Genomic DNA, 16,538 nt, shown 5'->3' on the forward strand with positions numbered 1-16,538 from the left:
CTTCCTCGTCGGTGAATTGACTGTCAGTGTTCCTGCCGACTTGGACGCTGCATTGGCGCCCCCCAGCGGACAGAGTAAAGAATGGCCATGTGCGCACACGCTGGTGTTGGAGAAGACCGCGGAGTGGCAGTACGACATTGTCACATGTATTGTCACTTGAACACGTCGTTATATTCATATCCTTTTTACAACGTGTAATTTTAATGACGAAGAAGATTTGTCATTGCATTATGTATCATGTCATATTCAGCAGAAAAAACAGAACACATACAAAAGAACAGCATGCATGTCCTGAATCAGGCCGGTTCAGTCATCTCAGTTGAGTCAGATAGATTTGTTCATTAATTAAGTGATTCTTAAAGTTTCGTTCATTTGCTATCCTGTAATCCCAGGTGTAATGTTTTTTTTTTTTTTTTCGATAGCAACAACCCAACAACTTTCAGTGTAATTTATTGCAAATTATTAAAATCTATCTTCTGTAATGAAGTTACCCGGTATCTACTGAGCTAACTGGGTTAATGTTAATCACGGTGTTTGTTTTCATTAGTCCGATTGTTCCCACTTGAAGGTTCTGGCTTTGTGGCCATTCGTGCCCGGTGGGCCGGAGAAGAAAAGTTCTTCCACCGAGTGAACGACACCGAACCCCCGACGCCCTGAAAGCCCCTCACAAGACGGGCGTCGGTGCATTTTACAGCGTGATTTATTTATACGTCCCGCCTTCGCACCAAGCATCCGAAAATTCGCAGTAACAGAAAACATTCCCCAACATGAATCCCCTACATCGTCCTACGAAAGAAAACACCCAGGTCTTTTATTAGACCTAGTTATTAAAAATATGCAAGGCATAAAATACATTACACCAAATTCACTATAAATAAATAATGCAGTTTAATACAAAAGAGATTAATACATAAATATTGCAATGAACCTGGAGGCAACTTGGAAAAAAACATTTCTAAATTATACAGGGGTGGAATTCAGCATGATGGACGTGCTTCACTTCTTCTTCTCCTTCTTTTCACTTGTGAAACAGCCGATGCGCTTACATTTACATTTACATTTACATTTACAGCATTTATCAGACGCCTTTATCCAGAGTGACTTACAATCAGTAGTTACAGGGACAGTCCCCCCCTGGAGCAACTTAGTAAGTGGGATTTGAACCTGGTTCTTCTGGTTCATAGGCGCTTAAACTGATCAGATTGGTGCTGATGCGAAAACGACGATTGGCTGAAAAGTCCAGAAGGCCTCCAATCATCTGCCGGCGTTTAAATTCAAATGAATAAAGGCCTCGAGCCCGGTACCCAATCGGAACACATCACCCTGCCACTGTACGCGACACAATGGCTGGAACCCTGCGGAGAACCACAGGTCCATTACAGAGCCCAGCGACCTCTGACCCCGCGAGACCTGCCTGACTAAATCCCAGGATTTTATCTCATAGATAGATTTTAAATGTTGTGTCAGTAGTAGTACTAGTACAGAGCGGTACAGTGAGGTACCTCAGTGGAACTGTATTAGATCCTCAGTAGAACCGTTGTAGAACCTCAGTAAAACTGTATTAAAACCTCAGTGGAACTGCATTACAACCCCAGTGGGCTTGTAGTAGAACCTCAGTAGAATTGTATTAGAACCCCAGTGGGCTTGAAGTAGAACCTCAGTAGAACCTCAGTAGAACTGTATTAGAACCTCCGTGGAACTGTATTATAACCTAGGTGGAACTGTAGTAGAAACTCGTTGGAACTGTATTAGAACCTCAGTAGAACTGTTTTAGAACCTCAGTGGAACTGTATTACAACATCAGTAGAACTGTATTAGAACCTCCGTGGAACTGTATTACAAGCCCAGTGGGCTTGTAGTAGAACCTCAGTAGAATTGTATTAGAATTGTAGTAGTACCTTACTGGAACTGTATTAGAACCCCAGTGGGCTTGTAGTAGAACTGCATTACAACCCCAGTGGGTTTTTAGTAGAACCTCAGTAGAACTGTATTAGAACCTCCGTGAAACTGTATTAGAAACTCATTGGAACTGTATTAGAACCTCAGTAGAATTGTTTTAGAACTGTAGTAGAACCTTAGTGGAACTGTACTAGAACCCCAGTGGGTTTGAAGTAGAACCTCAGTAGAACTGTATTAGAACCTCAGTGGAACTGTATTACAACCCCAGTAGAACTGTATTAGAACCTAAGTGGGCTTGTAGTAGAACCTCAGTAGAAACTCGGTGGAACTGTATTAGAACCTCAGTAGAACTGTATTAGAACCCCAGTTGGCTTGTAGTAGAACCTCAGTAGAACTGTATTAGAACCTCAGCAGAACCTCAGTAGAACTGTATTAGAACCTCAGTGGAACTGTAGTAGAAACTTGGTGGAACTGTATTAGAATCTCAGTAGAACTGTATTAGAACCTAAGTGGGCTTGTGGTAGAACCTCAGTAGAACCTCAGTGGAACTGTATTCGAACCTCAGTAGAACTGTATTAGAACCTAAGTGGGCTTGTAGTAGAACCTCAGTAGAACTGTATTAGAACCTCAGTGGGCTTGTAGTAGAACCTCAGTGGAACTGTAGTAGAAACTCGGTGGAACTGTATTAGAACCTCAGTAGAACTGTATTAGAACCTCAGTGGAACTGTATTAGAACCTCAGTAGAACTGTATTAGAACCTCAGTAGAACTGTATTAGAACCTCAGTGGGCTTGTAGTAGAACCTCAGTGGAACTGTAGTAGAAACTCAGTGGAACTGTATTAGAACCTCAGTAGAACTGTATTAGAACCTCAGTGGAACTGTATTAGAACCCCAGTTGGCTTGTAGTAGAACCTCAGTAAAACTTTATTAGAACCTCAGTAGAACTGTATTAGAACCTCAGTGGAACTGTATTAGAACCTCAGCGGAACTGTATTAGAACCCCAGTTGGTCTGTAGTAGAACCTCAGTAGAACTGTATTAGAACCTCAGTGGAACTGTATTAGAACCTCAGTAGAACTGTATTAGAACCTCAGCGGAACTGTATTAGAACTGTAATAGAACGGAGGCGTGGTGACCGCGGATGAACACCCTCCCTCCCTCCCTCCCTCCCTCCCTCACTCCCAGGCAGCGTCCCAGAATTCCAGAGAAGCGGGGCAGACGTCGGGAATAGCGAATGTAAGGAAAAGTGGAGATTGTTCTGCGGCAGAACCACGATGGTCGCAGGAACAACGCGGACTGAGAGAGGGGTGGAACTGGGGTAGAAGCAGAATTGGCGTTTTTTCATTTGAAGTGGCAGCATGGATACCTGTCTGCGGCGTTTGAAACAGGAGCTGGTGAGTGGAGATGTTCTTTAACAACATCAACACCAAAACGAACGAATTCTCATCCAGAATGACGCAAATGCATTAGAACCAGTAAACGCCGCGTTCTAGAGTCCTGTAAATGTTTGAAATGCTCGGCCGTGATTGGCTCCTCTCTGCTTTAATTGTCCCACTTTACCAACGTGCAGCTGAAAGTTTTTATTTAGCAAACTGTGTAGATTTTTTTAAACTGTTAACACCGTGTGCTGAACGCTGTTCTCCGACTCTGTTCTCCTGTTGTTCTCTGAGCAGTATTGGAGTATTGTTCTCCATCTGTAGACTGTAGTAATCAGTTTACAGAGTTGGGGGACCAACGTGAAATTATTACCACTTTCACTTTTCGTGCGTTTCTTGTGCGTTTTACACTTTTACACGATCCCTTTCTGAACAGCCTGTTTAATTGGCTTTACAACATCCTGCAAATGATGAGATTAAATCTTTAGGTTGTTCATATCAGGGAGAGCAGCGATGTGATGAACACCCACGTGAAACTGAGACATCAGGGGCAGGACACTGAAGTACTTCACAGTCCATTTTTTTACTGTCTAAGTTAATTTATTGTAATTGAATGAAGCATCAGCAGACTTGAGTGAGTGCTATTAACTTCTCCTCGTGAACGTGATTTCAAGGAAATGAAGAACTATTTGTGACAGATAGATAGATAGACAGACTAGATATATGGATGGATAGATAGACAGACAGATAGACAGATAGATAGATAGAACAACATCGGCAGCATTTACAGAGACTGTTACCCAGCAGGCCACAGCTGATTTCTTCTGCTTAAATGCAGACGGAGGCGGAAGAACACTGACCTTAATTTTGTATGAGTTGTGGAGCTTCCTGTTGGGGGTGGGCTGCAGAACCACGGCCACAGTGGCATTTCTACTGGGCTTTTTTTCTTCAGAAATCAGTCGCATTTTCTGCATACACCAGAGTCAGATTTTCAGTCATGACAAGAGTCAACCCCCCTCCCTCCCACTCACCCCCCACCCCGCCATCGTCATGGATTTCAGTTTGGCCTTTTAAAGCTTAATCTGCTCATTGTGCATCCAGCACTGATGCCCTGCTCCCTCTTGTAGGAAAGGCCGGGAAAACAAAGGCTGCTTTTGTGGAGAGGTTGAGTCTGCTGCTCTTTAAAACTGACTGAGACTTGGTGCCCTTTGACCCCCAAGGCATCTTACCAAGTGCCTGATTTTGTACGGGTTTTGAGCACAGAACTGGATGCACCCACTGGAACAAGGTTCAAGTTCAGAATGAGGGAAAGAATATATGCAGCAATCTTTTCTGATAATAATTTAACTCTGAGCTCTATGTATGATGGTTTATGGACATAAGGTATGGCAAATTAATTAGAATAATCCAGATTTTTGCACCTGGTATTTGTACAATCTCCAAAAAACTGAAAAACATAAAAAGGTCATTTGTTTTCTTCATATGTTCAATATTCATTAAAGTGAAATAATTTCTGATGATTATGATTAAAGGATGATGGGTTAAATGCAGAGGACACATTTCATTTTGTGCACCGTGTGCTGTGCTGTGCTTCACAATTAATATCTCATAATAATGAGAAATTCAGTGTCAAATCTCAAATTACAGAAAATTATGTACAATTAATCTAAATGTCCATTTGTCATCTGTCTCAAAATACTATTCACAGATATCCCAGTGTCCTTAGAGGCATTAGTCACTTCCATCAGCTGCCACATTAAAATGTCAGGAATTCATGCAGAACTGGCCTTTTAAAGGCCATACAGTCACATTACATGACAACTGAAATGAGAATGGCAAAAAAAAAAAAGAATATTTCTAAGATTCAATTTGGCGTGAAGCTGTTCCATCTTTCATCGCTCTTTCACTTTTATCATTTCTCCAGCTTGTCTAAATTTGGCTCACAGCCACAAAAAGCCGAAGCAAAACACAAATGGGTTGGTTTGTTTGAATTATTGAAACGATCAAGGAGTTCAGTACTTTATGGTTCACTGGTGCGCCACTCCTCTCTCTAGCACATAAAGCTTTTTATTTAGCTTAATCGTGAGCATTTGGCTCTTGACATCTTCACATTTCCAATGTCATTTCCATTAATCATCCCATTCAGTTATATTTATCATTAGAGAAACCTATCATTTAATGTCAAAATGCTGGGGAAAAGGGGATTTCCACCCACCAAAAAAAAAAAGAATATATGATGTATGGAAAATGTTTGTGAAAATAGAAGAATATATTTTAAAGAGTGAACTGTTGATGACTGAACCTCAGGGCTTATGAGCTTATGCACAAGCTCCGCCGTGAACCACAGGATGTTGAAGTCATGCAGCGTTACTCACACAAAGTCGCATGAAAGCGCCCGGCCTGGACATGCCCGCCATGGGGCGGTCTGTCTGCCATGAGACAGGCTGTGTCTGTGGAGGGTCTCCTGCACGCGATGTGGTCTGAGTCAGTCGAACTGCGACTATTTATTTATTGGCATTGAGTATACGTCCTGAGTTAAATAAGTTAAATTCACTTATTTATTCATGTATATTTACTGAAATGCTGCTGAAATCTTATGTACATTCTATACATAAATAAATACTAATACTAAGCCATCCTTCCATCCTTATTGATACACATAATACACATCAGGTTTTATTACATTAATATCATTCTTTAGGCTGTAAGGTTATAATATGACATGCTTCCTGGCATACTGTATACACAGTACTGTACAAATTATAACTATTACTAAATAAATGGCTTAATTAACCACAGTTAACATATAGTAACTTTTTCCTTTCAAATTTGCCATTGTGTGTGCAGTAAGACATTACAATGTGATTATGAAGAGTGATAATATCTGCTGTGACACCCTAATGGTACTGTCACAGTGGCTCTGTGACATCAGAGTTGGTGTAGAGCCACAGGGAGTCGTGATGTCACAGTGCTGAGTGCTGTAGCCTCTCAGACGCTGACTTGACGGATAAAAGCTGCCGTAATGCACCGAGCATCCGGAGGAAAGAGATAGCATTTCCTCGTCCGACCTTTCAAAACCACGTTCATATTTAATGAGCCACCTGAAAAAAGCATGGCTTCCCATCGTCTCAAAACCATGTGCTGACCTTGACACTTTTCACAAACAAGCAGATTTACATAATTCACACGATGCTGGCCTGAATCGTCCTTTTATCACCCAGAATCAATCCTCCCTTAAATTTTTGCTTTTTAAATTGAATCTAAAATAAAGCAGCCAGTTTACATTCATATAAAATATGCCCAGTTGGAGGGGAAAGTGGAAGTGATCGTCATTGTGATACACACCGCAGCACATGGTGACACAACAAAATATGTCCTCTGCTTTTAACCATCACCTAGCACCCAGCAGTGGGCAGCCATGACAGGCGTCCGGGGAGCAGTGTGTCGGGAGGGTGCATTACTCAATCGCGATCGGGATTCGAACCGGCAACCTTCTGATTATGGGCCCGCTTCCTTAACCGCTAGGCCACCACTGCCCCTGGTTTCACGCTCACATGAAAAGGATCACATCATGGCCTGAAGACCACAGCTGTCGTCTCACACATCACAGCGTTGACAGAAGTACACACTTCTCTCGGTCTCATGCGCCCTGTGACATCACGGAAAAAGGCCTTTCATGTGGCAAATCATTCAGCGTACAAGCGTGCGTCTTCATTTATGTCATTTTTATTCAACCATTCGCCCCTTCTGACGTTCCCATTCAGCTTATCAGCACTGTGGCCCTCTTGTTGCGATCGATAGCCGCCTCCCACTGGCCGAGCTGGGCGTGGGACTGGCAGGAATCAGTGGAACATAATACAGGCAGGAGCAGAGAGGGATTAGAGAGGCAGACGGCAGAAGCACCGCTGGCTCCGAGGTGAGGTAAGATGATAGCCGCGTCCCAGACTGGGGCGAGGTCACAACAGCCTGGACTCATAATTGTGCGTATTTAAGCGCATTTTGCTGTCGATACGTTATAATGGCCCGTTATCATTTGCGCGTGTTTATGTACAGGTCGCGTACTTGCCGACGTTGCTTTTAGGGTTAATTGGGAAAAGAAATCGGTTTGTTTCATCGTGGAATAGACTGAGTGATTAGAACACGAGCATCGATATTTATAGCCTGGCCAGCGGACTTAAGCAAATGAGGTCCGTAAAGCCTTCGAGTTTTAGCTCGGAGACCCGGCTTGTTGACTTTTTTCGTTGCGACACTTCGACAGTTACGTCATTATTCCATTTCATCTTCCAAAATCTGGGGTGGATCAAGTATGTAAAATGTTTTGGTGTTGGTTTAAAAATGTATTTCAAAGATCCTAAAAAGTCATGGATCTTCATGAAAATATCACAGATGTGTGTGTGTATAGTTTTATTTTGTTTTACATACACTTTTTGCTGTAGCTTTAAAACGTGCCGTTTAAGATATAAAGTAATTAGATTGCCTCCTCGTTGGGCAGCATTGATTCCAAAGATCGAATCCCTGACTCCGCAACAAAGCGGGACAAACAGCAGGATAAACGTAACAGTTGTGTAACGGCTACTCGCAACGACCCGCAAAAAAAAAAAGAAAGAAAGAAAGAAAAATGCGAAATGTGTCAGAGGCCCGAGGCCGACACGGTGGAAGGTGCGCTTTGTAGAGCGGAAGCCATCTGGAGGGCGCGTCACTCTATACCCACTGCTGAGGGCGAGCCGGTGGTGTCAGGTGCGAGGCGGGCAACCCGAGCAGCGCTGTCCTCGTCCCTGTGTTCCCTGCGTGGCTTTTAGGCCGCGAACCGCGCGGTACACGCCCACCCCTCCGCCCACCTCCTTTTCTGAGCCAGGGGGGGCAGGTTAACGGCAGAGGCCTGCGTCCTCAGCACTTAATAATCACTTAACGATTTGCTAAGTGGCGATTAATCACTTTTCAGGCATCTCATCAATTATCACTTCAACAAGCACACGACAGCCTAAAAAAAAAGAAACCTTGCGATAAATTTAATAAGCTGTGTATCAAAGTTGATATATATGATCATTACATTTCACATTTATGGCATTTACCAGGCCCCCTTATCCAGAGCGACTTGCAGTAAATAATGACAGGGACAGTTAACCTAGAGACACTTGCTCGGGGACACAATAGTGGTAAGTGGGATTTTGGTTTTTAAAGGTCTGAAATCAACCGGTACCTGGGTTTTCATGGTGATTAGCCAGATTTGACCTTGATCTTCATTTTTTAGGACTTGTATCATGCCCATACTATGATCCTATGACAACGTAGCTGTTTGAGGTTCATGACAATTTTTATCCCTCTGCTGACCTGCATGTTTCCTTTCTGTCTTCTGAAGCTGTCCATGCGTGAGGCCGGCGATGGACTCCATGCTCAGATGAACTCTATGATGGGAGCCCTGCAGGAACTGAAACTCCTCCAGGTCCAGACAGCTTTAGAGCACCTGGAGATCTCGGCGAAGCCCGCTCTTGTCTCGCAGACACTTTCGACTCAGCCCAGCGGTCCAGTGGCATCCCAGCTGGTAGAGGAGGCCATGCTCCATTCAGACTCTTCCATGGAAAACCAAAGTCCTGTCATGCCTCGAAAACCCCTCCTGGGAAAGGAACCCAAGGCAAGGGGGGTTCCTCGCAGAGGAAGTCTCAGCACCTCTCCTTCCATCTCCAGTTCAGAGGATGACAGCCTCTCCTTGTCACGGAGGAGCTCTGAGGAAAGCACCTCATCGTATGAGTCCTCCTGCTCCAGTTCTGCCTCAGGGCTCTCCTTGCAGGAGCCAAGGTCAACATTCGACCCAGCACAGATGGCTGAACTTCAGGCCATCCTACGTAACCTCTCCAGAGAGGGTCCATCGATAGACAGCGACTTCTCCCAGGACGATGGAGCTGATGATGCTAGTGACTGGACCTCGTCTTTGATGAGCCACAGTCGCAACCGCCAGCCACTGGTTTTGGGCGACAATTTCTTTGCAGATCTGGTAGGAAATTGGCTGGACCTGCCTGAACTGGAGAGACCCGAACAGATGGATGGAAGGCCTGGAGATGGGACCCATCCCTTGCGTCTCAGTCGCTCACAGGAGTTCTGCAAGAAGCTTTCGCTCACCGCCAACATCTTCAAGAAGGTCCTCCGCAGTGTGAGGCCTGACCGGGACAAGCTGCTAAAGGAACGACCAGGATGGATGGCTGCAGAGGACGAGGAGAGGCTGCAGAAGAGGTCAAAGAAGACCACAGCCAAACCCAAGGGAAGCTTCTATCGGCCATTTTGGTCCAGGGGCAGCAAACACAAAGGCAAACAAAATTCCGAGAGTTTCCCGACCTCAGGGATTAACATGTACGACAGAGCATGGCCCCATGGTGGAAAACACCATCCTATGTTTGATTATGACTCTGCTATATGGGTATGACACTTCCTACAAAAAACCCCAATAGCTTCACAAACAGAAAAAAAGACCTTTGTAATAAATAGGGTAAGTGTGCAAATGCTTGAGTTTGGTAATAATTGCCTTTGTGTAATATTTGTTATTCCAAAGACCCGAAGGAAAATGGACAAACGGACTGTGTCATGGACTGAAGGAAGTCTGTGGACTACGGTACATTCCTACGTTCTCCGATCCGGGTAAACGTTCGCAAGGCTCTGCAGAGGGAACTGGTTGTGAGCCTGACCAACGTGTATCAGTTGTATCATGGAGATGTCAATCAGACAGAAAAAAACGAATATATTTATTTTAAATCATTGCATCATGTAATCCCACAGCTGGACACTTTTATCCTCAGGTATATAAAACAGCCACAAATTGACCACATGCATGCACACAACGCTTTTGTTAACAAAAATGCACCCATTTACTTTGTGTTTTGTGTTTCAACTGAATGCCGCACATGCTCTTATGTGTCTATGTAGTTTAAGGTTTGGCCATTCATTGGAAAAATGCATTATATGCTGTACTGAACGTGTGTGTGTGCTACTGGGGGCTCTATTTTAACCATTTAAGATGCATTTTAAAACCCTGTTTCACAGTCTGAACATGTTTTTAGGCTTGTTGCTCATTTTCTGGCCATGTGCTTACATCCTCTAATAACAAATGTGTGTATTTTATATGTATGTTCCATGTTTCACATTTTTTATATGTGGTGTGGCTGTTTTTGGGGTATTTTTGCCTTCAAATGAAGAAAATGGACGTAAAGTTTTCTGCGTTACACTGTGCGTCAGATTGCCAGAGCAGGGCCCTCTCTGCCAAACCGCCTCTGGTGTCGTTTCTTTTGTATTTAATCACCCATGAAATCGAAGCTCGTGTGTTTGTGGAGTAATGTTCTTCTGGTGAACTGGCCACTGTTGCCAGACTGGAAACCAAAACGCTGTTTTTTTTATAAAGAATTTTTTTTCAAAAAAGTTTGTTTTGCTATGCAGAATGAAGCACATGTCTCCTTTAAAGTTGTGTCTTGACTGTTGACAATTTAAAATAATTTCGTCTGTACTACTTTGTCTATATGAATATGTTTCACAAAACTATACTGGGCTATTATGAAAAACACAATATATCTGAGACCCTACAATGAAACCTTATCTGTGTAATATACCTGCAAATAATCAGCAAAATATACACGTGGGGAATTTTGCCGGATAAAAATATGTTTCACTGATTTAACAACTATTCAACAATTAAATATTTAGAAATCTCTATGCACGTACTCCCTGCACAACTCCTGTTCAAAAACTTTACACACACTTATTGGCCATATGTGACAATGTGGGTGGAGTGGACGGTTGCAGGACATCACGACAGGGCTCACAACTTCCTCTAATTCAATGTACCACTTCCTGTGACAAATGCACTGTGTAAACAGGAAGGAGCGAAGGTCAATAAAGGTGTTTTCAAAAACTGAACTCAGGCCTCCGTCCAATGGTCTTGCAGAAATAGCTCGACGGTCCTAACCGCCTCATGGAGGAGTTTATGCATTCTAAAATTAAAATATTCTGTAGAACGCAACATAATCCATCCATAACAATAAAAACTCATATTTCATCATGCGACCCTCTTCATGACCACATCAGATGGCTTCACTTCCTGTTGACCTCGGTTTAATTTATGGATAAGTGACATTTCCACTGACCTTTCATATTACAAGCGGGGTCTTGAGAGAGGTCACCCAGCACCCAGAAACCTTAATCTGTGCAGACGTGTGCATTTTATTTAGAAAATCTTTTGATTCGTTCAATCTCTTACAAGAGGATGAGAGAAGCATTATTTATACACTTTACACAATCTAGATGCATGCATTTTAAATTTCTGTTTAATTAGACCACTATTACTATTTTATGGGCTCAAACTAAAATCTGTTTCATGTAAAATTTACTACATGGTCACAATAACAAACACAGCAGTACATCCATATAAATAATAGACAGTTTATTTTTTCTCTCTCAGTGATTACTTATTTTTAAAAAAGGAGGCGACAGCTTTGGCCTGGTCCTGCTGACTGGACCTGACTCAGGTCTCGCTGGTGGACTGACAGAGAAAATCTCTGTCGGGTAAAGTGCTGTCGGTACAAGCCAATCATGTCAATGTGAACTGCAGTCACTGCACGTCGAGCCGCATGCTTACATAATAAAGAAAGCAATATGCTTGTGCAGGTGTGTGAATGAAATATAAATCGTGACATTTGTACAGTGGTGTGAACAGGAAGTTGCCAGGATGGAAAATAAAAAACAGGCGCAAAAGCGCTTTTTTCAGGCTCTCTCATACACACACACACACACACACACACACACACCTGTTTTAAAGGAAATCACTGAAATAGTCGTTCCTCATCCTTCCTACACAGCTGTATTTGTGTGTGAGTGTGTGTGTGTGTGTGTGTGTGTGTGTGTGAGGATCAGTATGACCACACTTTTCAGCACTCAATCAAAAGCAATAACCCACAAGTCTATTTAGTCTGTTTACAATTCTCGACCCAACTTAAAAGATTTGTGACATCTTGTATTTAGGTAAAGTCAATATTCTTTGTCCTATTGTCATTTTATCATGAGCCATTCAAATTTGTTAGAATTGTAGTGGAAAGTGTTTTTAAAGTGTAATAAAACTTCATAAGTGTTTCTGTTGGAGACTTTCTAAGCGTTCAGAAGACTGGGCATCTGTGAGGAAATCGTAGACACGTTAATAATGATTAATGGTGGACAACGTTTGTACGTTTTCCCCATCACGTGTGTGTTTGTAATCCGAAATAATTTAGTAAAACTTTCTTGAACAAAGAAATGATGAAACAAGGATTAAAGGATAGATGAAACAAGAGAGTGAAACTACACTCACTGGCGAGCCGATGTTTCTGCAGTCTTTGCTGACGTCGTGGGGAGCTGTCAATAACCGTCACCATCAGCAAATGTTCATTAACAAGATGGTGACTGGTCCAGAAAAGGAAGTAGGAAAATACCAAGGAAGATGACGGGACAGATACGGATCCACAATATGAAGAAGAAAAGAGAAAAGCAATCACCACCTTGATTAAATAATAAACTATGCTTATAAACTATGAATTATTCATAAACTATGAACAACATTGAGCATTTAAAATTGTATAAAACTACAACAAGGTCAGTCAGTCCACTTATATTTCCCCTCCAGATATTACATGACATGACAACACGGCATCTTCTACATTGTGATAAGTTTTGAGAATCACTGCTGTTTCATGCTGTAATATCTTTACTTATGATACCCATATTGTTGCTGGACGTGGTATAGGTGTTATAATTTTAGGAATACTGACCTAATTCCCATTACACAAGCAAGGGTCTGACTGGCTGGTTCAGCCTTGCGTACGGGACCATGTCTAAGAAGTCACATGAAGTCACGGCACCACCGAGAGGCCGTTAGTCATGGGTCTGCAGAACAATGTCACAGCTGACGAGTCCATTTGCGCCAAATATGTGACAACCATGACACGACCGGACATATTCATAGGAGGAGGAGCTTATGTAATGTATCTGCATCACATGAGGTTCAACCACCTGACTGTCTGGAAAGATTTGTGCAAAAGAATTGGTAACAGGAGCCCTGCAAGGATAGATGATGAGGATGGTTATCTGAGATGACTTCATTCATTCACTTTTATGACTGTTTAATACACATATGGGGCCAATCCATGGACATTGAGCACATGGGCGGGGCACCAGGCCACCTTGCTTCTTGAAAGCAAGAATTACTAATCAGATAGGAGGTAGTGTGAATATGTTTAAATAGGCAAGGACTGTGCAATATGACAAGTTAATTAAAACTTGCAATTTAACTGTTAAATCACTTGGTCCATCACAGGGTGAGATCATGAAAGATCTACTAACAAGACAGCAACGGGGACACATGACAGGGAACATCCGGGCTGGGACTGAGCCTGGGAACGTTTTTCTGTTTGTTTCCGTTTAAGTGGAGGATGGGGGAGGGAGCCCTGCGGTCCACTCGTGCCTCATGCTCCAGTTCTCACACTCGTCTCCTGCTTTCTCCGCGTGAGCCGAGAGCGCTGGGGCTCATGGGAAACGGGCTGATGGAATCGGATCGGGCGTGTGTCCCAGAATAGGGCGGCACCGGAGAGAAGCTGGCCAGTGGAGATGATACGAGTTGTCAGCGGGCGCTGTCCTCGTGAAGAGCTGGCACACACTCGAACAAGGCTGTTCAGAGTTAATAAACTACAAAACCATTATAAAAATGTAACCGTTCATTGTTTTAGACAATTGCATAATATCAACTGGATTTCATGCTCTGCCATAGAAAGCGCAGTTACAAGGCTTACAGTCAGCCAATCAATAAATCAATTTTAATTGTCCAGCGCTTTTTACAATATACATTGGCACAAAGCACCTCACATTAGAACAGTGCTCGAGGCCCCTATTGAGGAAAGACTCCCTGAAAAAGGAAGAAACCTTGAGAGGAACCCATCCTCCTGTGGCCAGCAGTGGATAAACCTGGATTGTTCATGTCAGGTCACAGATGTAGTGCAGTGTCAGCTGCATCCAGGGATTGCCAGGAAGTTAGAAGGTAGCAGGGTCCAGTTTTTAAGTCTATTGAGGTAGTAAATGAGAGAGTTCTACACAGGTATCAGCATAGGACTTGAGAGACCATGCAGATGTAAGCAGGAAGATTCTGTGATAATCACATGTAAAAAGACAAGAAGGTTTGAAACTATATTTCTGGTGCCACTCACTAAAGCAGCTTTGCTAACGGGGAAGGGCGTGTCGATTAAATGCTTGAGAGTATAGATCAGTTCTTAGCTTACATTTAAATATTTGAGACTGTGTCCAAGCTTGTTCCATAGTTTCGAGCCTGTGCAAAAAAATACTTTTCATACATGCGGGACAACAAGTAAGCCTGCTCCTCAGTTTACTAAAGGTAACCAGGACCATGGCAATGCAATGCATGGCAATGTTTTATACGTGGTGGCCTAGCACGTAAAGAAGCAGACTTATAATCGAAGGGTTGCCACTGAGGTGCCATACTCCGCTCCTGTCATGGTTGCCCAGTGATCACCAAGGGTGATGGTTAAAAGCAGAGGACACATTTCATTCTGTCACAGGGTGCTGTGCTGCAGTGTTTCACAATGACAATCACTTCATCCTTCACTTTAAGAAAATACGATATTTTTACCTGGAAGTCAGTGTCGGAAAGACAATACTGGAGTAATGTGGTCATATTTTCTTGTACATGTAAGAACCCTAGCTGCAGAGTTTTGAACAAGCTGGAACCTGTTCAGTGAGTAAGCAGAACAACCAGAAACTAGACAATTGCAATAATCCAAATTTCTCTGCTCAGCAAAAGAGAGATCTTTCAAAATCTTAGAAATGTTTCTTAGGTGAAAGTATGCCGTCCAGGAAATATTACGAATATTACAATCAAATAACAGATCAGAATGAAAGGTCACTCCCAAGATCTTTACTGATGCGCTAGGAATGACCAACACAATCTAATCTATTTTCTGCCCCACTAGCACTTATGTCTTATCATAAGGAAGGTCATCCAGCCTCTGATGTATTTATACACGTTTCCAGTTTGAAGAGGTGGTGAACTTCATCCGGCTTGCTCAAACTCACCCTGAACGCCTGAGGCCTGAGCAGCATAAGAGTCAGGAAGAACAACGTTCTGTTCATCTCCCAGTTCTCATGAGAGTCCAGAAGTGATCAGAGAGATAAATTCCGCCATGTCCATATTTTGTCATTTTGTCGTGAGAACATCTGAAGCGCAATTACGGAAGTACTTTTTTTTCATCATCATCATAATGTAGTACTCTAAAGTGTTCAGCAAATGTTGTATTTTGAAAATCAGAAAAATATATGAATATACATCTCTTCACTGTCTTTCACGACCTGGTGAGGTCACATCTTCCATGCATGTCTGCCTCTGTTTCATCAAACCCAAAACCGCGCACTGAGCCTCAGCCCCTGAAAACTGAGATGCGTCATTTTCATGCCAAGGCTTCCAGAGATGTGTAGAGGGCCTCACGCTTCCGGAAAACCTGCCTTGGACTGAGATGTGGGAGTGTGGCTGTGTGTTGATGTGTGTTTTAATGAGTTACGTATACTCGGCTGAAAACAGGTTCGGTCTCATGATTCTCTCAGCGGATCTCAAAGCTCATGTGAAATGTATATTCCCGTTCTCGCTTACCCGCAGCTCACAGTGACATGTCCAGGCGTGAGAAATGACGTTTAACCAAATTTCCATTTTGCCCAACCCTCAAAATACAGAGAACTATTTCCTAATGCGCTTAAATGTATTTTTATATTTCCAGTCAACTGATTTATTACACATTCGCTTGATCTGACATGGTAAATTGTGCAGTGGGCCGCATAGACTCAGTTATCTCAGCTGATCCAGCATGAAGCGTGAAAGGGATGGTGTGACATTACTGTATACTGGAATCGTTTAAATTAAGGCGCGATCTTGTGCTATGTTAGTGGGCAACATAGCTGGATGGCTTCGTGTGAACACCCAGGTATGATAAGTGTATGATTGCTGCAATGCTGAACTGGAATCGTGTTGTTTCACTCAACACCCCTGCAGACTCCAGAAAGCACGCTCGTTCCTCACGCAGGAGTGCACATCCACCACGCCTGACCCACTTCCTGCTGCAGCATGGTGAGGATGGGAGCTTCAGGGGGCTCCTGCCGCGACAATACTGCCAGGTTGCGAGCTGGCGGCAGGCCTGCCCCGTTCTGAAAGGTCACACTGCTTCCCCTTCATTATAAAAAGAAACCAGGCGAATGCCTT

At 43.1% G+C, this 16,538-nt stretch overlaps 1 protein-coding gene across 3 annotated transcripts; it reads left to right on the forward strand.

Moving 5' to 3' along the window:
- The first annotated feature begins 3,094 nt into the window (after window positions 1-3,094).
- Window positions 3,095-11,173, forward strand: inka2 (inka box actin regulator 2). Of its 3 annotated transcripts, none has more exons than XM_028994112.1 (2): window positions 3,095-3,292; window positions 8,634-11,173. In XM_028994112.1, exons 1-2 carry the CDS (start codon window positions 3,257-3,259, stop codon window positions 9,690-9,692), a joined length of 1,095 nt encoding a protein of 364 aa, XP_028849945.1. In that variant the 5' UTR covers window positions 3,095-3,256; the 3' UTR covers window positions 9,693-11,173. The 3 variants fall into 3 exon arrangements, with proteins under 3 accessions (XP_028849945.1, XP_028849947.1, XP_028849946.1); XM_028994114.1 differs by lacking the exon at window positions 3,095-3,292 and adding an exon at window positions 7,157-7,190; XM_028994113.1 differs by lacking the exon at window positions 3,095-3,292 and adding an exon at window positions 7,162-7,195.
- Window positions 11,174-16,538: the final 5,365 nt, after the last annotated feature.

Source organism: Denticeps clupeoides, chromosome 10 (genome assembly GCF_900700375.1).
Source record: "Denticeps clupeoides chromosome 10, fDenClu1.1, whole genome shotgun sequence".
Lineage (NCBI taxonomy): Eukaryota > Metazoa > Chordata > Actinopteri > Clupeiformes > Denticipitidae > Denticeps > Denticeps clupeoides.

Excerpts from the sequence above, each read along its gene's own strand:
- inka2 (XM_028994112.1), top strand. The coding sequence starts at position 3,257 with ATGGATACCTGTCTGCGGCGTTTGAAACAGGAGCTG. Across the intron at positions 3,293-8,633 it reads GGCGTTTGAAACAGGAGCTG|CTGTCCATGCGTGAGGCCGG; the intron begins GTGAGTGGAGAT and ends TGTCTTCTGAAG.